The 25,859-nt window shown below is 34.7% G+C and overlaps 2 protein-coding genes across 2 annotated transcripts in view; both read right to left on the reverse strand.

Moving 5' to 3' along the window:
- Nucleotides 1–1,545: 1,545 nt before the first annotated feature.
- LOC117341636 lies at nt 1,546–8,794 on the reverse strand. Its single transcript, XM_033903495.1, is given in 3 exon segments — nt 1,546–4,168; nt 4,170–4,975; nt 8,527–8,794. Coding segments are annotated over 3 exon segments (1,590 nt in total). The 5' UTR covers nt 8,600–8,794; the 3' UTR covers nt 1,546–3,457.
- Nucleotides 8,795–13,677: 4,883 nt separating this feature from the next.
- LOC117341637 (calpain-5-like) overlaps nt 13,678–25,859 on the reverse strand; it is a 32,878-nt gene continuing 20,696 nt past the window's right edge. Inside the window, exons 6-13 of the mRNA XM_033903496.1 lie at nt 25,576–25,769; nt 24,759–24,836; nt 22,761–22,938; nt 21,951–22,070; nt 21,450–21,646; nt 20,896–21,026; nt 19,830–19,966; nt 13,678–16,164 (exon numbers count right to left, since the gene is read on the reverse strand). Of these exons, the coding sequence (XP_033759387.1) occupies nt 15,970–16,164; nt 19,830–19,966; nt 20,896–21,026; nt 21,450–21,646; nt 21,951–22,070; nt 22,761–22,938; nt 24,759–24,836; nt 25,576–25,769 (1,230 nt within the window). The 3' untranslated portion in view covers nt 13,678–15,969. The remainder of the gene's footprint in view (nt 16,165–19,829; nt 19,967–20,895; nt 21,027–21,449; nt 21,647–21,950; nt 22,071–22,760; nt 22,939–24,758; nt 24,837–25,575; nt 25,770–25,859) is intronic.

Consider the following 25,859-nt stretch of genomic DNA (forward strand, 5'->3'; position numbering starts at 1 on the left):
AAAATGCTGATTCAGTCCAATCTGTCTATTAAGGTCAATCTAGCTAGGCAGTTGACCTCTATATAGAGGTTTATATACCATGAATTGTGTGACATTGGGGGCTTAAGCAGTTGACCTTTATAGACAGGGTTTTGTAATGAAGAGGTGGCCTTAAAGGCAGGTTTGACTGTATATTGTTAGCATGTGTTACTTTTGCCTTTAAACGTTGTTGAAATGGTTGTAAACAAAACAGATAATTGTTGAAATGGATGTAAACCAACCATATATTAGTTGAAATGGTTGTAAATAAACCAGGATATGGTTGAAACAGTTGTAAACAAAACAGGATATGGTTGAAACTTGTTGTAAACAAATCACAGGATATTGGTTGAAATGGTTGTAAACAAACCAGGATATTGTTGAAATGATTTTAAACAATCCAGGATATGGTTGAAATGGTTGTAGACAAAGCAGGATATGGTTGAAATGGTTGTAAACAAAGTAAACCAGGATATGGTTGAAATCTTTGTAGACAAACCAGGATATGGTTGAAATGGTTGTAAAAAACCACAGGGTATTGTTTGAAATGGTTGTTAACAGGTATTGCTGCAGAACTTGTGTTTAAGTGACTTCTACAGTGATTTTATAAGCTACATTTCGAATTGTAAATATATAACGTGATGTATTATGTAGCCACTCATAAAGGCGCAAGATATTATGTAAAATGAAATTGACATTTCATTCATATCAGTGAATATATGCATGCAGACTTTTCATGTTGTGTCACAAAAATAAATGAAATTTAAATCAAGTCACAAATTTTATATTGAAACCAACATCTATTGTTGGGAATACTCTATATATACACATGGACTTTTCAAATAGCTCCTTTTACTTCATGAAATTAAGTTATTTTTTATTTATATCACATAAAGTGCATTGGCCATGATAGTGCTTTTAATTGATGATTGCCAATCAAAATTTTAATGTAAGAATGTGATATACCTAAGACATTAATTTAAACTTGATCATAATTTGTATCTAATTTATGTCAATGTATTTCTTGTGGTTTCTATTAAGTAAGTACCAAGATCATTTCAATATTTAACCCTTCTCACGATCTGTTACATGCAGATCGATATTTATAAAATGTACAAACTTTTCAAGTTTTAAGAAAAGATAGTGCCCTCCAAATAAGACTTTTCACTCTCAGACATAATACTGATGTTACAAATTTTAGATATTATATATCATAATGTCAGTTTAAATCTTTAGTCTCCGTCCTGACCAGTACATATCGGTAGTCATGCATGATTATGTCCCATTAGGAGATATCCATACCTTTATGGATACAGACACATGTTTTTCATCATAAAAATGATGTTCCTGTCAGTCACTTTACACTTCTGGGGAATTTTATGTTTTATATACATTGTACATATCATAATATGTATGCAGATATTACATATCAAAGTACAATTTTAACTAATAATGTTTGTGAATACTGATTTTAAAATTACCGACTGAGTGTTTTAAAATTGTTATGAATTGGATTTTAAGAATTTTATGCTTCAGAATTTTCATGTAATTTTGAATTATTGTTTCAATTGTGCCTTTTGTTAATGCTCTAAAAATTTCTGTTGTTAGTGCCTATTGTGAATTTTCTGATATTAACTGATTCCATCCAAATGTTTTATGCAGTGTAAAATTATTGAACATATCAAGTGATATGGGTAATTCATTGTTGTATTCCACTTGGACAGCTACATCATGACTTTTCAGATTTTAGTCCATGGAGGTTTTAATGATGCATTACACCCATAATGATGAAGATAAGTAACCTAAAAGTTGAAATTTTGAAATTATGAAAAATTGAAGTCTTACAATATGACAGATTGATGTTTATCAAGTCAAAAAAATGTCATGATGACGAATGTGTTTGAGAATTGTACTCTTCTATCTTAAAAAAATACTGTTTTACAAGTTGAAGAGTTCTAAATATCGATTAACCTGTTTATAGAATCTCAGAAACCCTTTTTAGGCTTCCCCTACTCGCCATGTTTCCGTCCAAACGAAAAAGAGTAAGGTTTACATCATATTAGAAAATGATATTGAGTTGTAATTGTGATATGAATTCGTCTTTTGACTGTTTTCCTGCATATTTCTTAACTTGTATATAAATCATGCAATCTTGTTGTCTGTTTCGCTATCATTGTTTTAATTTCTACATACAAAATGTTTCGAGTCTAGAAAACCACCTAAACAAATTATTATGGATTTTTGTATAGGTGTTGTAATTTCATCTAGATTTGCAGATTTAGATTCAGTTAATTATTTTAATGATCAGTGTAATTACAAACTTTATCAACATCCGATCCCAATGAAATCGGTATGTATCATGTCGGATTGCATATTATGGTGCTGTGCTTGAAGGTGTCATAAAACACAAGTTGCAAGACCAGGTATTTGCCTGATCTCATGGATTTTTTTTCCTGGATATTTTGAATAGTATCTATTATTGTAGACCACCCCAAAGCCCAGCCTCTTTCCACACTCCTATATTATCTGCCCCATATACCTTTATTCATACTGTATATTGAAAAGCTATAAAAGGCAACAAATACTGTAGCTATTACATGAGTCCCTTACCCCTTAGATAAACTTACACCGTAGTCTATCTGTTGTTAAGAAAAATATCTAAAAACTGGAAAGTATTTTATGTTTTATTACCCCGTAGCTTCAGTGATCATTGAAATATGTTTTCTAAAGTTGCCTGTCCTGAATTTTAGTTTCAGATATTTAATTACAATTTCTATGTTATTTTTCCGTTATGATATTTGAATTTATTCAATTGTTCAATGATAATTTGAATTATCTTGGGATAATCTTTGAAAAATCTATTTGAATGAAATATAGTTTAGTTATCCATTTGTACATTGAATCAGATATGTATCCATTAATTGTAATTATACATTTATACATATGATCATCTATTTGTTAATAAAATTATTAGCATATGTAATGGCAGATTTGAGATGTTCTTTGTACTTAGACTTCGAGTAATATTTGTAGACAATAAGTTTTATTTGGTTATTTATGAGTCCACATCAAACTCTAAGGGTCATATACGTGTAACTAATGTCCTGCATCCGTTTTGTGTTGCCCATTGAAAGCCTATTCCTCCTGAAACCCTGATTGGATTTTAACCAAATGAAGTGAAACCTAAATTTGAAAACGACTCAGAATGACATTGGTGCGGACACCGTTGTCAAAGGACTGTCGTTTATAGGGAATTTCAAGTTGGTTGCTTTAGACTTCTGCTCCTGAATGATATAAAGAAAAATCAGTCATAAATAACATCAAAATTGTGATAGACATTATTTTATGAAAGCAAATGAAAATAGTATAAATAATACAAAATGTCAATATTATCATTCACATTAATGTATTCATTCATTAACGTATATAATTTCACATTCTATAAATCATCCGATGGCTTCCCTTCCTTGAATAACTTGTGACGCTCACTGATCGGCTCGGTGCTACCAATCAATTCAAGGCTATGTGTTGCGTCATCAACAACGTGTTCATGACCGGAAGTTTTCGCCAGATGGTCCAAGGACTCCTTTTCCGTAATTCCTACGTTTGCCTTGAAGTCCACTTCACGTGCCCTTTTTAGATAGCGTTTTTTCATAGCCTCGATATCGGACAAAATATTCTCCGATATATCGTCCATATCGTCTTTAGTATCTTTGGATTTGGTCTTTTTCCATTGGTCATACTCTTCAAGGTCCTGAAGAACAGACTCCAAACCCACGGATCGCAGGATGTCTTCGTCGATTTTAAGCTTACGTAGTGCTTCCTTGTCCATCTTGAATGGTTTCTGCCAGCTGAAATGCTCATGCACATGTCCGGTTTCTTTGTCACCATGCATCAACAGGCCGTGGAGGTCATCCGAATCAGGACCTATGCTTCCAGTCTGCTGATGATGATCCTTGTCATCAGTGGTATGTGACAGGTCTCCGTCCTTATGCATCAATCGATGCATCATGTTATCTATATCACCTGGCCCTTTTGAGAAGTCAGAATCTTGATTTTCCTTCCTATCCTCGTTATCATGTGAAATGTCCCCGTCTGCATGCATGAGTTTATGCATCATGTTATCAAGGTCGACTGGTCCCTTATCAACGTTTGAATCTTGATTTTATCTCGTGATCATGTGATATGTCGCCATCTTTGTGCATCAACTTGTGCATCATATTATCAAGGTCCTCAGCTGGTCCCTTAGCAACAGCCGAGCCGCCATCTTTCTCGTGGTTATGTGATATGTCGCCATCTTTGTGCATCAACTTGTGCATCATATTGTCAAGATCCTCAGCTGCCCCCTTAGCATCGGCTGGAGCGCCATCTTTCTCGTGGTTATGGGATATGTCGCCATCTTTGTGCATCAACTTGTGCATCATATTATCAAGGTCCTCAGCTGGCCCCTTAGCAACGGCCGGTGCGTCATCTTTCTCGTGATCATGGGATATATCACCATCTTTATGCATCATTTTGTGCATCATGTCCTCAAGATCATCAGGCCCTGTAGCAACATTTGTGCTCTCACCTTTTTCTTCTTTCATTTTCTGATGATCTTTCTTGTGGTCAATTCCTGGTTCGTCATCGCCATGCATTAGAACACCATGCATGTAATCCTCGATATCTTCGGGAAGGTTGACCTGTTTTGGACTTTCTGGATTTACTACGGCTGTGTCTTTGTGTTCGTGTACACCATTTGTGTCATCATCACCATGCATCAGGGCGCCGTGGAACATCTCCTCGGCATCTGTTGGTCCAACCTTCGCCTTCGCTCCTGTTTCTAGGTTGGATTTGAATTTCAGGTACCCGTCCTCCGCATCATGATTCTCTCCACTGACTTTGTCTCCATGCATGAGAATCCCATGCATGCAAGCCATTGGATCGTCAGCGTCTGCACACGGCCCAACCAGTTTCCCTGTATAAATAAAGACGCATCTGTTAGATACCAAATCAAACCTAATATGCTTACAATATCTGTTCAAAATAAGAATGTGGAGGATCGAAAGCTAAAAAATCATTGTCAGCAATCGAAATGGTAGCAAACACTTTATATATTACGGTACTCTGTTTTGTACTTGTACTCAATTCTTACGCAAAATTGACAAAACGAGTGCAAAATGCAAACAAAATACAGATTTACTTAAAAACACCGGAAATCTGTTTGTATATATTCATACCATTAATGCATTGTCATAGCTTCATCGATTTTTGAATTTTGCGTTTAAATTTTAGATTTTTACATGTAATCTTGTTTAAAGTTGATATGAGAAACTCCAGATGAATTTTCGGAATAGTTATATTTTATATATATGTATAGTGTATCTGCAATGTCCCACATAAATGCTAGCTCGGATCATAGAAAAAACGTTCGAACGAAATATCATTGATCTTCATTTGCCAACAGGCATCTGCATCCGGTTGGTATTTATACGAAAAATATAAGATACAGTAGAGTAGGGGCTAATATTTTTTTCTTCAAATACTAGCCAGATGTATACGTCTGTGATATGTCCATGTACGCTTGAACGTATTTCCTTTTCGGTGGCTGTAAACGAATATTATTGAAATTTTCGTTCGAACGAAAGACAATTGGTTGTCCGTTGCCAGCCACCGTAGAAATATATCTCCAGTTGGAACGTTCTCTTTACACGATTATATCAAATAGGAGTTAAATACATATCCCTCACATATTAACAAATATATCTTACACATTAAGTTAAACATACATATCTCTTTAACATACCAATCTCTTACAAATCAACATATAAATCTCTTACATATTAACAAATATATCTTAAACATTAAGTTAAACATACATATCTCTTTAACATACCAATCTCTTACAAATCAACATATAAATCTCTTACATATTAACAAATATATCTTAAACATTAAGTTAAACATACATATCTCTTTAACATACCAATCTCTTACAAATCAACATATAAATCTCTTACATATTAACAAATATATCTTAAACATTAAGTTAAACATACATATCTCTTTAACATACCAATCTCTTACAAATCAACATATAAATCTCTTACATATTAACAAATATATCTTAAACATTAAGTTAAACATACATATCTCTTTAACATACCAATCTCTTACAAATCAACATATAAATCTCTTACAAATCAACACACCAATCTCTTACATAGTAACTTGCACATCTCTCGCATAAAACATAAGTATCTCCTACGTATCAGCATACAATTTCGTACTTAAAAACATGCATATTTCTTACATATTAAAACACAGTACAAATCGCATGCATATTACCAAACATATCTCTTATATGTTAGCACACATAACTCTTACATATCAACATACATATCTCTTACATAATCACATACATATTTTACATATCAACAAACACATGTCTTACATATTAGAATATCTCACATAATTACATACATATCTCACATATTTGCATACATATCTCACATATTAACAAACATATCTTTTACATATTAACCTAGATATCTCTTAAATATCTTACATATTAGCATACATATCATTTACATATTAACATACATTTCTCTTTCATATAAACATACAAAACTCTTACATATTAACAGATATATCTTCAAATAACATATACATCTCTCACACAAACCATACAATCTCTGATATGCCAACATACAAATTCTCTTACATTTGAACATACATATCATACATATTATAAATATCTCTCACATATTAACATATATATTACATATTTACATACATATCTTACATATTTACATACATATCTCTCACATATTAACATATCACTTACATATTGATATACATATCTCTTACATATTAACATATATCTTACATATTATTATAAATATCTCTCACATATTAACATACATATCTTACATATTAACATACATATACATATTATTATAAATATCTCTCACATATTAACATACATATCTTACATATTAACATACATATCATACATATTTACATACATATCTCTCACATATTAACATATCACTTACATATTGATATACAGTGGAACTTCGTTAACTCGAAGTCGACGGGACCACGAAAAAACTTCGAGTTATCCGAGTGTTCGAATTAAGCGAGTTATCGTTTTTGGTGAAAAGTTTGGTCAATATTTGTCAACATTATATAATCATTATAACTTCGCTCTGTCGCTCATCAGTTTAGTGTGAAGACTGGTCAATACATGTAAATATATATGTAATGTTTCGTTATGTCACTTGTAATTTGGTGTAATTTTGCCGATATAAAGTCACGATAAAGTGTCTTTCACTTAGTCACTTCAATAACGATCTGATGTGCAAGTCATGTTTGCAAAAGGTAAACGATAAAACGGAATTCGACAAAATAAGTTATCAATGTCAAAACAAATAACCGTTTAAGTTTAACACAGATTGCATATAAAACGTAACAGAACCATTACCTTTTATTGGACATATATAAAATACTGTTTGATCGGCCTACTTACTTTTTATTGATAACCACGCCATTTCCATGTGTATTAGCACCGGAAGTTGGGCTGCGCATGTGCGTATAAAATGTTACTGTAACTGAGTTGGCGTTTAATCCGATTTAATAGACAGCACTGACCGTTACAGTTGTACTCTGAACACCTCAGCAGTAATTACGCTATTGTTTCAGCAGTTTAAAGATTTAGTAATTACGCTATTGTTTCAGCAGTTTAAAGATCTAATAGGCGCCGGTGACTATGTCATTTCTACACCTGTAAAAACATCAGCCGGGTAGATCTACCGGTGTGTCAGAGATTAGTTCCGCTTGAGCGAACGGGTAGATGAGTTGTTGACTATCGTGTGTACTGATATCGGCGACCGCCTTGGGAAATTACCTGATGTAAGTAAAGCAGTACTTTTTATCACCAAGACTTGTTGTTATAAGATTCAACCGACAATTTCTTTTATGAATTTATGAAACACTTATAATAGCATGTAGGTTAGTAGTGCCGATATGTTCAGTATTACAAACGGAATTTAGCTCTTAAAAAATGTCGGCGTTTGCCACCGATCGACGAAAATTATACTTCGAGTTATTCGAACATTTCAAGTAGGATTTTTATTGTTGGGACCAAATTTTTACTTCGTATTATCCGAGTTTTTCGAGTTATCCGAATTCGAATTATCCGAGTTTTTTTTACTAAGATAAAGAGAGAATTCGGCCGGGACCGGCGAGGTACTTCGAGTTAAGCGGGGTATTCGAGTTATCCGAGTTCGAGTTAACGAAGTTCCACTGTACATATATCTTACATATTAACATACATATCTTACATATTTACATACATATCTCTCACATATTTACATAACTATCTCTCACATATTAACATATCTCTTACATGTTAACAAACTGAAACGTAAAACGATTACTAAAATAATCACTACAATTAGCAATTTTCTGTAAAGATATATATAATTGCGAGAATAAATCATTTTGGACAGCAAGAAATATACTCACCTTCCAGTGTAGGTTTTCCATCGACTGTCCAATGCAGTAGAATAAGAATCGCAGTCACACTGGCCGGAGACATTATGACTGGCCTAAGGTCCCGAAATATATCAAAACTTATGTACAAACACCACTTATATGTCAATACAAGTTAGTTAAAATGTCACTTACGTCTTAATTCCAAGCGTATCACAATATCAACTATATATATATACTAATCTTTATGTTATCATGTCTATATATACTGTGTTGTTTACGTTTTAAAGTCTGTGTACGTGGTGTGGTCGACGTGTGTCCTCACCTCGTCATCTTAAATTATTGACAAATCTGACGTCGGACAAAAAGGCTTATAGAGGAGGGGTGATCACCAGCTGTTGTCATAGATCGATTACTAGGCATTACTGTAGCATGCTGTAGATAATATCATGATCACCTTCACGATTCTCAACAGTTTAGATTAAAATTTTCCGGATTCATCTGCGAACGTGCGAACATAACATGTTCAAAATTTACGTTTTATTGTTTCAGGATTTTTAGTTTTATTGATATATATTAACAATTTTTTTTAAATGTATTAAATACGTCGTTCGTTTACTTCAGTTCACTACATAATTTCTACATCAGCCGCCTACCTCTGACGTTACTAATAGTATGATGAAATAAGATAGTTCGATACCGGCTGTTGACATGCCCATTTTGATTTCATGATTATTTAAAATCATTTGATATTGATTATCAATCAATTCATACTATCTATTATAAGTAGTTATTTATACCTACGCGTAGACTGTAGATATGCGTAAATGAACTATTTAATCATGTTGTCATTCAAGAGCATGACATTCCTCGGGTTTAACTTAGATTAACACGGGGAGTTAGCAGGAGGCGCTTGACCTTTGCAAACATCTGGTCTTGTTCAAGTTATCATGATCCCCGTGTAAATATTTCTATCGTTCATTTTTTGCCCCGTCATCGTTTTTGTTTAAACGTCGATGGTCTCTGTTTTCGTTGGGTTTTTTTCCCCTCTGTTTAATGCTGCTATGATTGGATTGCGTCTAAATAAAGCTATCGATTTTATTGTTTTAATACACATCATAGGTCTTTTGTCTAATGTACAGGATTAATCGGCGAAACATCACACATGCATTTCCAATTGGATCAACTCAACGTATTACCATAAATGCTTAGTACTATCAACTTGAAGGACATTTGTTCATTATATTGCATAGCAACTATGTTATAGTATCTATACAGTCCTATAAAATAATAATTCTACAAAACATTATATTTGACGTTTAATATTGTATTTTGTAAAATTCACGTAACCATATACCTATATTTATTGAATAATGTCGATCCGGAATTCTTTTTATACATACAAGTCCCGGCGAGATCTAACATATCACTAGCGTCAGGCATACGAATGGCTAATGGTATGATTTATATCAATACCCAAGATTGTGATATTATAATTGCATTCTTGTATAATGTAAGCAGAAAGTGAGTTAAAAGCCTTCGATTCTCGTTAATATACAGCGGATTTCCAGCAGTTGAACATTCCTAAGATTTACAAGTATTTCCAACGAAACATGAAAACAAGCAACACATATCGAGTGTTGCTGATGAAACACCAAATACGTTTGAAAATAATGTTACATTTTAAAGCGAATAAATAATCTCGATCTCGTTTACTGTTTGAAGAGGAAAATCCATAGAATCATCGCGTTTTCCATTGTTTTCCTCCACAGCCAGAGTCGGATCATCAACGGAAGTATATCCTTCTTCTTTGCTGATGATGTCATTTTCGTCATTATTCAGAACATCTTGCACAATTTTGAGAAAGGGTCTAGCTAGTGATTCAACGTCTGAAATGATATTTCCAGAGATACCATCATTGATTCCATTCGCCTCAATTTGATTGAGATCAAGCATGGCTGGTAAACCTTGGTATCCCGACTTTTGTTCATCGTCGTTTGTATTCTCCTTACTAACTGAGCTCTGTGTCATCTCACGCGGTTCTGAAATTCCAGTTGGTTCATACAAGACTTTTTCTGGGTCATGACGTCCTTCATACATTACGTTACCGTCAGGGTAAACAAAAACCTTAGTCGTGATACCTGTAATCACATGACCATTGCCTTCTTCATCTAATCCATTCGACATCATCTGCCCCAGTGCATTCAAAAGATCGTCGATATCGTCCGGCTGCACATCTTCCGAAGATACTAAATATTCATCATTGTCTCCTGTAGGGCCTGTTGATGTTTCTGGTTTTACAGCTTCTGACCCTGTTCTCTTGTTTTAAATCTCCCTCTGTTGTGATAATGCTATCAATTACATCAACATCACCCGTAATTATTTCATGAAGCATTTCCGCTGTATCGCCAACAATTGGACGCTACATTTGATCCCTGACTCTGCTCTCTATCAGGTGTTTCGTTTGACAGAACTTCGGACATGACATCATCATTATTTAGGTCTCCATCAAAGCCTTGTTCTTTCACTTCGGAGACGCTCTGATATGCGCCATCTTCATTGTCCAGTTCTACGAAGTTTTGCTCCTTGTTTTTGTTACTTGGTATATTTGGTTCATTTTCATCAATTTTCCCACTCTGCATATCGTTAAGGGACGTTGCTAGGGACGTTGCTCGGTAGGTTGTTTGTGTCGTTAGCGTCATCAATAAAGGTATTTTCCTTGACGTCTTGCAATAGGACTGCAGGAACTTTATCCTCAGTTTGGATACCAGAAAGCCGGGTCCTGGGTCTAAACCTGAGATATATGTCCTCATTGTTAGAAGGTGGATACCCATCATTAGCCATCCCACCTATAACATGACACCAAAGTACGAATATGTAATTAAAACTCACAATAACAAACAAGTGACGGGCATATTATCGCTTACTAATATATTTAAAGAATTCTTCTTTTGCTTTGAATATCGTTTGCCTTGAAACATACGTATTATTTTCGTATTTGTCAGGGTTTTATATAATATTTTTCGGTAAGGTCAAATGGGACCGATTTTAAAGTCATATCCTTACTTTTTATTGCATGATGTCGCGAAGAGTACATCATAAATAGGTTTCAAAAATTCTTAAAGGTTTATTTATACCAACCTGTTAATCCTGTTCCCACCGGTCTCGCGGAAACTTGACATGGAATAAAGGTCACCACAAAGGTAAATAGTAGGCAAAACAGCTTCCCCCAAGATTGTCCAGTATCAAACATTTTGACGGAAGATTTATTGGAACTTAGAACGCTTCGACACAATATTTAGCAGACTGTTGCCTTACCGTCAACACAAAACTAAACTGAAATATCAATCTGGTTCTAATGTCAGGTGTTTATTTATAGCAATGATCTCTAGTAATCCGTATGTTATTGATAGACCTGTCACGGAAGGAGCACAGGCGTCCGTCGTATCAGGAATATCATCGGGATGATATGTTGCAGTAATGTTTCGTTATACATCAATGTGGAGGTTTTATCCGATTTAAGATGGTGGTACACATATCATTTTAGATTAGTTTGAGATTTCTGTAGTTTTTAAGAATATCATCGAGACTCTGTATTTTCTCATTATTGCTAGAATGCCATTTTGACAACTTTAGGATTCTGACTGATATGAGATTCTTGCATTATAGAATCACAAGAGCGACACGTATAACTTATAATGTATTGTTATAAATTATTCCACGGTTCAGAATAGACTCATTTTATTTACATTCTTTTGAAATTCAATATCAAATATTATCAAATTGAATAAATTATTGGGCTATTGACTTCAGCATTTAGAGACATTTTTCGACCTGAATTTTGACTTAACTCTGTCGCTTTCTAAGCATCTATACTTTAGACACTTAGCATTACTGACGACACATAGAAGGACCTTAAAGCTGTATGGTACAATTTAGATTGGATTTTGCTCTACTGTACATTGCTCGCAATTTCTATAGTTATAATTTTGTATTTCGTTTGTACGATTCTTCCATTAACGAGGCTATAACCAATATTCTCAAACAAGTTAGCGTTTGTGGGGAAATATTTACGAACGTCCGACGCCTGTGTAAGCAAGTTTGTCCACAGCTGTCGCTACGTCAGTCCAGATATTGTACTTAACCATATATTATACTTTTTATGTTAAACCAATAACATTGTCAGTAAGGTGGAAAACCTTGTATGTGAACTCGTCAATACTTTAAACATATATATAAGCAGTAAAGGTTAATATGCTATGACCTGTACAGTAGGTTCCCTGATATCAATCCTTGTTTGGCTGATTTTGTCAATTTTTTTTTACTTTTTTTTTTACCTAAAACACTACAATGATTTATCAATATCTTATAATAATACAGCATCTAAAGTATTGATGTTCAATCAAATCACATCAAATGCACATGTAGTTAAATATTGAACATACTTATTGAATTGTGTGTATATTTTACCCCTCATCCCAATATCGTCCAAGACTTTGACAGTTTTTCGACCTATTTTAATTTCCTCACTCACCTGTTTAGTAATAAACACTGTATGTCCTTAGCATCATACTGGCGTGTCCCAGAAGGACGAAGCAGTTGAATGATGGAGTTTCATTAATTTTGGATCTATTGTATCTGACCATCAATTTGTATTGAAATGTGCTAATATTTGTTGTGTTTTGTACAATCTTTTCTAATATTTCAACATGGAACTCAACATGCTAGCCTTTCAATGGATTAAATAGATATTGAAGTGAATTAAGTTTAGCTACATATAGTGAGGTCAGCATCTTTAATGTTTCTTAGTACCTCCCGGAACACTTTCCTGTTATCTACCTTTAATGTTATCTGTGTGTTCCGAATAAAGAGCAGAGCGTGAGAGCCATTGATGGAGTTGTGTAGTTTCTGTATCCAGTCTAAAAATTCGGCTGATATGTAACATTTATTAAATTCAAATATTTTACTGGTATTTCTATATCATAATGATGATTATATATTTATCTCATTTTCGATATTAGTTATGTATATGTGTAAATGCATGCATAGTCAATTTCGTTTGAGGGTATTTTCTTTAAGCAAAACGTATCTCTGTTATCTGAATGTGATAATGTGATTACATTGTTTCTTTATTGAAGATACTGTAATAAGAATGTAATAAAGATAAAGACAAACACAACAAAGTTTTGTTAACTTGCATAGTTTTTAATAAGAATGTAAAAAAGCAAAATCTTTCAGTAACAATATGAATGATGATGATCTATGAAATAGATTCATGAGTATATAATACTTTAATTGTAAAACTCGATAAATACAAATTATGCCAGCATGTAATTAGTGTTAATATAATTTACATAATTTGAGCAGAGCGAATCATACGTAAATAATTTCCCCTTAGGTTGCGAGTTTTCTCATAGGGGCGTGTTTGTGTTTGTATTGCACGTGCAGTTTGTGCGATTAGGTAGAATGTGTGTTATTTAGCGAGGGAAGAGCAGAGGCGATACGTGTATGTGCCGAGAAGAAGAAAACAATATCATTTTTATATGCAAGATGTAGTATTGTATTTATTAGACTTGTGTTTTAGTGAAATTATGTTAGATATGAATTGGATGGGAGTGATAGTAAGGATGCTGATGATGCATGTGTCGACGTGTAACTATCGTTATTTGTCAATAAAACGTGTCAATTTATCTATACATATGTTGTGTTTCCCTATGAGAAAGTGATGCAGTGACCAAAGGACCACTTATATCCGTAGTGAAAATCCTTCAGTTTTACAATAACATAAATAATATAACTATCAGCGTTTCTATATTTCATATAAAGCATGTACCACACATTATATGAATAATCTCTATAAAGTGTCTCAAGTTCTACAATACATTATACAGGTACGTGAAACACCACCAGTCTATTGTATCACACATCCCTCTATAACACGGTGCTATCTGGTCACTATAGCCCCTGTACAAGACGATATTCTCTAAAACCAGGCCAAAGGATCTTAATGTGGTCTTAAATGCCCAAACAATTATTGTTGTTCGTCCTAGTGGTCAGTTTAAATACGCTTAATATACAGCCTATTCGGCGTTAATTTTAACTTCCTTTATCATCCTTTATCATCCCTGGCGCAGGCTCAGATTTTGGAACCACTGCACATTTGCTAAAAAGGAGACGTTTGTAAAGAAAACATTTCTAACATTGATAATACACACATTTATGGTTGTTATTCTGATACAGATTTAAAAATCAAACACGCATCTACCCGGCTAAAATATTTCTTATAATTTATATATAGATATGCATATAACTCGAGACTGATAAAAATAATTGACTAAGAATAAAAATGGATGGCAACAAGCGCAGCAATATTGTATAATAAAATATATTATGATATGTAGCCTTTAGCGTTGATCCTTGAGCCTGTATACACCGTTAATTACACAATCAATATATATATAATTTCAATGCGCATGCGTAAATGTATGGCAGGACCTATCACATAAAGTGGGCACGTTGGAATTCCAGCAACGTTTCTGTATAACATAATAAGGTAACGTTAAGATAAACATGTAGCTGACATTTTTTATGACGGAACAAGATCACGTTTTGCAAACACGTGGGGAGATCGCCGGTCTGATAAATCCGACATGCACGTATATTTATAGAAGATGTCTGTGAAAAGGTTCATAAAGAGAGATGCCCATAACATTAGCCTTCCTTCACAACGCAGAACTGTTGTAAATGATTTACAAGCTTGTACACAGTCTTCTGGGAATCAAGTAAACTCCATGGTTTTAAGTATGTATATATGTTTTTGATTGGATAACAATAATAATATTGGTTTCCTGGATGTCCCATACTGTTTAATTTCAACTGATGCAAAGACTGTTTGTTACACAATATTCTCAACAGAACATCCTTCATTGATTGGCAATAATTGTGAAAATATGATGGGGCAATAATGAAATATGTAATACACACACATATATATGTATACATTGTAAACGTTATATATTTGTTCACAAAATCCATCTCAATATTCCTTTCGATATATTTCTATATATGTTCTTTTGCTAGCACTGTAAAGGGCAGTTAAGATACGTTGTCACGTAGTTTAGCATTTGTATGTATGTTCGACTGCTACACAACCACGTGATAATCAAATGTATATAAAGAAATGAATATGGCTGTCAAGTGGAAGGAGACGTAAAACCAGCCAACCAACCAATCAACCAAGCTGACCACTGTAATGAATGATGTTCTGCGTTAGATACTTTCGGTGCTTCAAATTATTCCAATTTGTTGTCTTGTTGTCTTCATTGCCTATATGACGTAACAGAGTTTGTTTATTGACAGAAATATCTGTCACGTTTAGAAGATCTGCTGTAAATATTGATAAAGGCGCCTATAGGTGTGTGAAAAGGTCGGGAGCAAGGCGGTTTCTTCTAGTTTATCATCCTATCACAAGCTACATCACACCTTGCTCATATCGCCACTGTGTAACACTTTAAGCCAGAGGTAGCCTCGTCTCTTCACTGTACTCTCCTTCCCGCGGCCGGTGAGATCATATCGTCTGATGGTATTACCTCCCTTGTAAGAATTCTTTTCTGACATTGGTAACACACAAACACCCATGAACTCATCCTTAATGATATTGTGATTCCAGACCTGAAAAGTAATAATTTAATCAGTTCATTAACCATGACTGGTTTATTTATTACAAGAAATACATGAATTACTCAACGATAAAAATTAGCAATGCCACTCAAAACCTTGTAGGAATGCTTGACTGCCCAGCAATATACAGTATGCATGTACACAGGTCAATGAATCATGAATGGCAATCCAAGAAGTTGAGAAGCATGGTTAGCAACGATTTTATGTAAAACCGATTCCGTAAGAACGGTTAACCGTGGTTAACGAGTCGTTTATAGTAACAATGACATTTATCGAGGTTATCGAGTCGTTAAATTCAGTAATGCTGTTATCGATAGCGAGTGTTAAGCTAAAAATGCCGATATTAATGGTTAGGAAGTCGTTATTAAGTCATAGATGTATTGGTATTGATTACCTGCAGTATCTTGAACGACATCTGAAGCATGGAAACATTTATCCTTAAAAACACATACCTTTCCTTTAACTCGCCTTCTGTTTACATTCGGATAACTTGCAGATTTGATATTAAACATTTAAAAAAAAGACATATTATATGATGAATAGGGAATCGGCTTCAAGACAAAAGATGAGCTTGAGTAAAAATAAATTGCCATAGATACTAGCACAGAACTGCTTTGAAATCAGGTACAAAATCTCATCTTTCTATTCATTCGGGGATCTGAGTTAATTTCATTTAAGAATATTTGAATTTAACAACGAACAGATTGAGCATTTAGCTCTGTATATTATGATCGAAATACTATCGGGAATATAACACTATCACAATTTCAACACTGTGCATAAGACGTTTACAAGAATTGGTGATATATGGTCGAATGCGAGTCAAATGGTAAGCGTTGGACTAATAGAATCTAACATGGGTGTGTTCTGTGGACAGAGATATATCAACCCGGGTGTAAGAGTTTGGTCATTTGGTTATTTTTCTCACCTACTTTCCACAAAATGTAAGTTTTTCACCGCGCCATCGTCAATGCTCCTTGTAATGTGCGTCAAAATTTAATACGTCATCATGCATTTACGACTTGGTTACTGAACCTAAAATGATGACGTGACCTTATTGTGAGTAGCTTCATATAGCGCGTGCCGGCTGTCTTTACCCCGCTGTGCGAGATCGATTTATCTTTTCCCTAGCAACCGCCGGATAACCCTGTGAAGTATGTGAGAATAATATAATTTTTCACCCCCTTGAGGGACGAGACGGGAATCTCAACCCAAGGGGAAGATTCTTAAGTTGCTAAACACGAGGCTTGTCGAGTGTTTGGCAGCTTAATTATCTTACCCCGAGGGTTGAGATTCCCCTGTATCACTTCCATTGGGGTGAATAATTATTTTTCTCTTACCATGTTTACCCTCTTATGTATCTAATATTGACGTTACATCATTGCAAGGAAGTGTTGACGTGACGTGATTGAATTGTCGACGTGACGTCATTGTACTGTTGCCGTGACGTCATGGTATTTTTGACGTGACGAAATGCAATTGTTGAGAACGTGAAAAGAGCACGCGTAGCTTGTCTTTCCCCTAGGGTAAGATAAGAAAATCTCACCCCAGTAAAACTGCGGATATCCCTGTCAAAGTAAGAGAAATCCTTGTCTTACGTCCCCTATGGATCATATAGATTAATAAGTAATCTACAAGACACAGTAGTCTGGAGGTTGGATGCTATATAGGAAAAACAAAGAATCATCATGCATGGGCAGCGAGCGTGTCGTGTCCGATGGAATGTGCTGGTTTATTTGCCAGAGAAGGTGTTTTGTTCAAACACCTTGCATTTGCAAGCTCTTGAAACGATTGTATATAATTGACTTCTGATCAACTTTAAACAAAAAGTGCATGTAATTAAAATAGTTTCTAGTCACCATTTTAAGTTAACAGTGCTAAGAGTACTAAGATAATCGATCGAGCTTTCGTGGACTTTGACGTAATAGCACTACATGCTGTAGAATATCACAATAAACGTTTTGCGAAGGAAAGAAACATTTGTACATACACTGTCTGTTAACAGAATACAAAAACAAATATTGGCGTCACTATCGAACATCACACTAGTTACATGGCGAACGTGTCTGTAGATATGAACTTGTTATACCACTCGCGCAGGTCATAGACCAGTTTTAGTCATCCCAACTGCCTAAGCTCACGGAGCGTGACAAATGTGAATATCGTGAAATACTAATTTAAAACAATAACAATAAAAAAAACATATGATCAATGTTTTCCCTCATATTACAAATGAATATCTGCCATAGGAAACTGTTCTGTGTGTGTATGTTGTAAATCCCTGTCTTCTGATGTTATGAGTTCACCAGAGTTGTTTTATATTGTGAATCATTGTTCTGTATGTTCTATCATTGTTCTCTATGTTCTATCATTGTTCCCTAAATACTCATTGTTCTCCGTGTTCTCTATATTCTATTATTGTTCTCTATGTTCTATCATTGTTCATTGTTCCCTATATACTCATTGTTCTCTATGTTCTCTATGTTCTATCATTGTTCTCTATGTTCTATCATTGTTCTCTATGTTCTATCATTGTTCTTTATGTTCTATCACGTGATACCCATTGTTCTGTCTTTTGTATCCACGCCGCTTTTCATTCTGAAGCACAATTGGAGATATGATGTGGCGTGGTGATAAGGGGTACTGGTTTTCGGGAATATTTTTGTTTTATATTTCTGTCTTATTCTTTTTCAAATTATATCACATGATTGTTGTGAAAACCCAATGAAAGTGTTATCGATAAATTGTCTATGTATATTGCTGTGTGGTTGATAGGTTTATATAATTATAGGTAATTATGTTAATTATTCATAACATTTACAATGAGTTTTAACAAGAAATCATGCACAATGCCGCCTATGTTACAGTGATTGGCAAGGTTAGAGGTCTTTGTTTTCTTCGTAATCCCATGCCACTTTGGCACAGCCTTGCTATAGTTAATCAACCTTAATTTCTGGTATGGAATACTAACTTTTGTGATCTACAGAGATAATTTTGATTTGGATACTCTTAATATATCTATCAATAGAACATTTTATTCGGCGACATGAATGATCTACAAAAGAGGAATAACTCTAAAGAAATCTTTGTTGTTTTCTTATTTCTTATGAAGACAGAAGTTTTATGTCGATAAGCAAGTCCAAATAAGTGTATGACCAAAAGTAGATATCAAATCAGAAAGATTCTGCAAATAATCTACAGAACTTGGACTCGGTCGGTGTATATGTGGTTTAGATTATACAATGGCTAAGAAAAATATGTCAAGGAAAGAACAAAAATGTCATAAGATATCTACAAATTGCAACCCAAAGTGACGAGGTCTCGCCTAAGGTATTAGGATCTTATCGTTATTACACACGGTTATTCTCCTTGTACTATTTTATGGGAATCTGTGTTTGTATCTAATCTTGTAATCTTGTTCATCGTTCGTCCTCATTTTAATGAGCCTATAAGTTCGAATTCTGTTTCTTAGACATATTGATATCAACTTCTTGTTGTTTTTTATGATTCTTATTTCATTAAACTGTTCTAAACTGTTGAACGGAGTATGTATATTTTTTGCATAAGCTGTTTTAAGCAGGTGATTGAATATTTTGAGAGAGTTACCTTGAAGAGCTATGGATTATTAGGATATGTACATGTTTTCAAGAGTTTACCTCTATACGAATGTCCTTGTCAGGTTTCTGTCTATAAAACGTCACTCTTTCGTTCCATTCCGGATTCACTGTGTTCGGGATGCTTTTAGTCCGTTGGGTTTTCTTGTTGCAGTGTATAACACAGTAGGGATCTGCAGCTGGAAACAGAGGCAAAATATTGATCACAATAACAACTCACAGAAGTGTCGGAGAACAATCAAATGGAAATGTAATATGTATACTGACTACATTGGTGACATTTACTGTAAACGTAGATATTTTAGCGGTAATCTAATTTTAGCATTTTTAGCACTGGAAGTATTCTGCTAAATTATGATTTCACTTAATTATTGCAGTTTATCTACTTTGGTTTCTTTGGCAATAATTATTGGCGCGTTAATTCATTATTCCGCTAATCTGCTTCGTTTACAGTATTTGAAAAATTGCAATCAGAACCTTGAATGAAAATATTTACCAAATTACTTAAGTATCTTTAAAACATTTTAATAGAAATTATCAAAATAAAACACTAAACTGGTAACTTAAATCCTAACATATACCACAAAAGTTGATCCCCTTTTCTTTGTAACCCTGCCAATAAAAATAGGACCACATTTTACCACAATGGCGGTTCATCACCTCTTCATAAACATTAAACACCCAATATTCACAAACTGGTAACAATATTATCTGAAGGCTTAATGTTATATGGACAAAATGCTAAGTTATCAGGGCACAGATCATAAGTATACTGTAAACGCATTTATACTGGAGAGCTAAATTTTTAAGCGCCGAACTAAATTCAAACGTCAGTTCAATGATGTACTTGCGTACAAGATTGCAACAATATCACGAAATTGCAAATAGCGTAATCATAATTTAGCGAAGTCTTTCAGCGCTAAAATAAGACTACCTCCAAAATGTATAGGTTACAGTTTTCTCTGCACTACCTCCAAAATGTATAGGTTTGCAGTATACTCTGCACTATCGCCAAAATGTATAGGTTTACAGTATTCTCTCTGCACAACCTCCAAAATGTATAGGTTTACAGTATACTCTGCACTGTCATTCCTCTAGTGAAGCTTACCTCCATCCCAATCCTGCGCCTCTAGAGCCTCAGCACGTACAACTGTAATTTGTGTAGCGGCGACCTTCGGCTTTTTGATCCCTCTCAAGCCGCAGATCTGTGGTGGGAGGGGTTTATCATTGACAAGCTCCCTACGTCAAAACAAATTATTGTCACTGATTATATATCTCTAATATAGTCACAGTTCTGCGATTACCTTGTTTGCTCTACATATTTTTGATAGTTATATTGTGTCTAGAGACCGGCGATGAACGTTGGCCGATTCAAATATCGTATAATAATTAGGATTTTACGTTCGCTTCACATGAACACGGATAGTTTACTGCAGGTGACATTTTAATACCGGGGGAGCTATTAAGTACGCATGCCTGTACGTGCATAGGCAGTTCTGTAGGAGGGTATTAAGTACGCATGTCTTTAATTACTACATATTTAATATAGAATCAGATCAGTAACTACAAGAAAAGAACCAAAATTAGTTGCGATTAAACTTTTGAATGTTTGGAAATATTTCGAGAGGATGGGTTTTTTAATCGTTCAGAAACTGAGTGTACCTCATCAACGGGGCTGTAGTACAGAAGACACGAAGTAAGTATTTCCCTATCTTGCCTGGCTCGAACGTTGATGGTATAATACAGTATGTACCGGACTGTAGGTTGATTCGCGCGAACACACCACGCGCGTTAGAGAACGGGCCGGAATGTATCCTGTCCATCCGGTCATGCATACGGTACTTCCGGTTTAAATCAGTCTGGAAAACATAAAATACAATTATTAGTATTATCATTTTCCGTGTACCGTTAGGTAGTGTAAATCATGGGTAACGAAATGTGATGATAAGTTTTCACGTCCGGTTAATTTTATCTATTATATTATCTTTGATAAATAGCCGCCTGGATTAAGTTTGATGCTATTCTATGATATCGAAGTATATTTCTGTGGCATTCATATGTATTACTATTTTGCAAGTTCTCCAAAGGATATCATGGGTTGAAATAAAAGCATAGCGTCCGTTTTTGGATTAGGAAAAATCATTCACTAAAATTGTCCAATACCTTCATCACCGTACAGCCGATTGTATCGTTGGTTTTCCCCTTGTCCTTATCGATACGTTTGTCCCATTGTTCCAGTGACAATAAAACTTCGGCATTGTCCTCTTCCACCGTGAATACATACTGAAAACAGTGAAATATTATAAATCACCAACGCATTCTCTTCCAATTCAATCAATGATTAATTGTCAGCTATATGTTGTATCATCTTTTTTATCTGCAGAAGGCCTGGAGAAATATCATTGATATTAAAAATACATGGTCAAAAGGATGCATTTTGATAATAACGTATTATTTTGCAAGGACGTTAAACAATAGAGAACCAAACCAAATTTTTTCAACACAAAAAAATATACAATATTTAGTGGATTCTGTCTTAACCGGACTCCCATGGTATTATATAATTTGGCCGGTTTGTAGAAAGTTATCAACCGTACTTATAATCCATGAGTATCAATTAAATGCAGTTGGATAGAGGTAAGTAAATAAATAGGTCATTCTAAATAGAACGAGGGAAAAGGATTGTCAATCTTATAAAAGGGAGAAAACTAACTTACATCTCAACGCTTACACGTGGACATACTGTGATCTTGTGAAATCTAAAATAACATTATGGTATCTGGCTCCGGCTTCAAAAATGTTCTTTTTATTCAGAGAAATTCCTTACTTCAAAGTTTTCATAGTAAATCATAAACGGGTCTTAGGAAGAAAAAAAGTAGTGACGGGATTTTTTATGTTAAATAATTTCCTTAAATTAACGAAAATTTCTGAAACAGGTACCAGAAAATATACATATATGTGTAGCATCAATACCTGAGGATTGTTAAGGAAAGATCCATTGTTTCCACATCCGCCGCACCTGTCCGGACGCTTCCACTCACCAAACACCTTGCCCTGTTTCCAGGTTTTCTTGAAGGAGAAGAATGACGTGTTGATCATATGACAAATATCCATGGAGGTAAAGTACCGATAGAAGTCCTCGAACGCCATCCTGGAGGGAAAAGATGCAAAAAGGCGACTTAAAAAACAGTAAATATCCCATTAAAAGAAGTTTGATGACATTATCTAACATTTACCTATGTACAGATATGATGTTGCTGCTGCTCCTCCATCGACGTCCTCAGCCAATTGCAAGGCCATCCTTGGCTGAGGACGATGGCCTTGACTGAGGACGATGGCCTTGACTGAGGACGTCGGCGGTGCAACAGCAGCGACATCATAGCTGTATATAAGTAAGAGTTAAATGATGTCATCAAAAAACTTCTTCTTTTTTTCTTTTCAAGTGATGAATATCCTGGTATAAATTGTTGAGTCATACATAACTGAATATCTTATTGCATCGTATACATGTTTACTGATGTCATACATCACTGGATATCCCGAGTTTTCTTCATATATTCTTTCTGAGGTCATACATCAATGGATATCGCAGATTTTCTTCATATATTCTTACTGACGTCATACATCATTGGACATCGCGGTTTTCTTCATATATTCTTTCTGACGTCATGCATCACTGGATATCTTTGGTTTTCTTCAAATATTCTTTCTGAAGTCATGCATCACTGGAGATACATTTTTATCGTAAACTTGTTGAGTGATGTAACATTGGATAGCCATATACATCATATGCATGCTTAGTGGCGTAATACATCGCCGATTGTCCCGTTATATCATGATTTTATGACGTTATCTCGTTGTATAGTGCTTCTATCAGATTATTAATGACTCAATTTGACGATTGACTAAAATTTCATCCCTCTAGAATACCTAGTTTTACAGTATGCAATTACAAAGATGCATCAGAATTCATTGTTCCGAAAAAAACATATCTTACACGAATTAGAAATAAATCTTTTCAAGGTGAGTCTACCGACATTTGGTTGATTTCATGGATATTAATGCATTTAACAATTTAATTAGTCCAACAACATTCCTAATCTAATGATACAATTAGACAATGATGCATCTTTCACAATGTATATTTGATCATGTTAAACATGTCGTCTCCAGTACTAAGTAACATGTATTCAGTGGGGAAAACATCCCACAAATTCAAAGGTATACCTCGAAAATTTCCAATTTGCTTTCACAAAAAAATGCACAACAACTACAGTATCACACACCAAAATAACAGCGACGGGTTAATTAGTCTCCATAGTAACCAACATCAACAAAGGGCTTTCTCAGTATCGATTGACTCCAAACTAAGAATTTCAATTTGTAAATAAAATGCATGCAATCCACACATAAACTCGCGAATGAATCCATTTCATGAATATAAAACTGTTCAGCAAAATTGAATAAAGCAATATCGAATCACTATCTATAATGTATGGCTAATCAACAAAATCTATTGTTATAAATACAACGCAAATAAAGATTCTTTTATTGCAGTCATTGCAGAAAGGATTGCTACCAATAACATGATTGAGTGAGGAACTCGACAGCTGAAGGAAAAAACTTAATCGCACAGCTCAGAAAGACGCAGGTTGAAGAATTAGGAATGAAAAGTTGAAAAGTCAGGCGTCTGTGATATCGATATCAATTGGAATACTTGGAGGTTCCGTCGTCACCACGTCGGTACTTAATTTAATGACATTACATCGCATCCGTTTGACTAAGTTATAGTTTGTTAATGTCCGTCCTGTGTTCTTCAAGGTTACCCATTTAAGATTTTAAGATTTTTTATTTTGCCCATGTTTACCTACATAGAGCTAATAGAATTGCCATTTTGCTAAACATGTAGGTATTTTCGTTTTTTTCGTTTTTTTTTTTTTTTTTTACGAAATACCTTTGTAGTCAACCTACCAAAATTCGCCGTTGTCATCAAAGGTCAACCCAAGCTCCTTTTTGTCACTTTCACTGACTTTTTTCCATTCAGAAGACCTGCAATTAAAAAATCATGAATATGAAGCGAAACTGAATTTTTATCAATATTCACAACACAAACAATGCTTATTTTTGGTGATTATTTTTCTATGTTTGATCTATAATGCCCATAACCAACAGTGTATATACTTATAGGTATCTATGTTCAGTCGTGGACCGTCCATCACCCAAACCCGATAGTTCCAGCTACATACATATGTATGTATTTAAGCTCTGTATTTTATGTCAAGCCATTCACATTCCTTAAAACATATGAATCTCCCGTTATCTAATACATTATATCGCTATTTCAGCATCATCCATCGCTGAAACTCTATTAATTTCAACGTATGCACATTTTATTTCTCAAGTTCTATTTTTGGCACCACTCAAATGCAAACTGTCGATTTCCAGTATTTATGTTCTGGCGGTTATCAATTCAATTCTTTTAATGTATGGTGATATAGGCCATGCTCTACTCATTACTTTAATCCTTCCAATTCATGTTTAGTCGGTCACGTGTTCAAATAGGGGCCGCGGTGGCCGAGTGGTTAACGTGTCCCGACACTTTATCACTAGCCCTCAACCTCTGGGTGGCGATTTCGTGGGGCAGTTGCCAGGTACTGACCGTAGGCCAGTGGTTTTTCTCTGGGTACTCCGGCTTTCCTCCACCTCCAAAACCAGGCACGTCCTTAAATGACCCTGGCTATTAATAGGACGTTAAACAAAAAACAAACAATCACGTGTTCAACCCTACCCATCACTCCACGGTCCTCTCCACTCTGTTCCTCCCCAGGGGTTCCTGAGACGAATCATGTTCATCTTCGGGCGGTTGAATACGGCTAATAGGTTTTTACCAACTAACTTGATTTTCTTGACGGCTGTAATACTATAAGCATGTCCCTTCACTAATCCGCACGATAACTGGGACTCCATCTCTGTTCCTGTAGCCTGTCAATATCAATTCATTAAATCATGTTTTATTTAACATTATAATTGTTTCCTAATCTTAACATGTCATTGCATTACAAAGATCTATCG

This window comes from Pecten maximus, chromosome 14 (assembly GCF_902652985.1).
Source record: "Pecten maximus chromosome 14, xPecMax1.1, whole genome shotgun sequence".
NCBI lineage: Eukaryota > Metazoa > Mollusca > Bivalvia > Pectinida > Pectinidae > Pecten > Pecten maximus.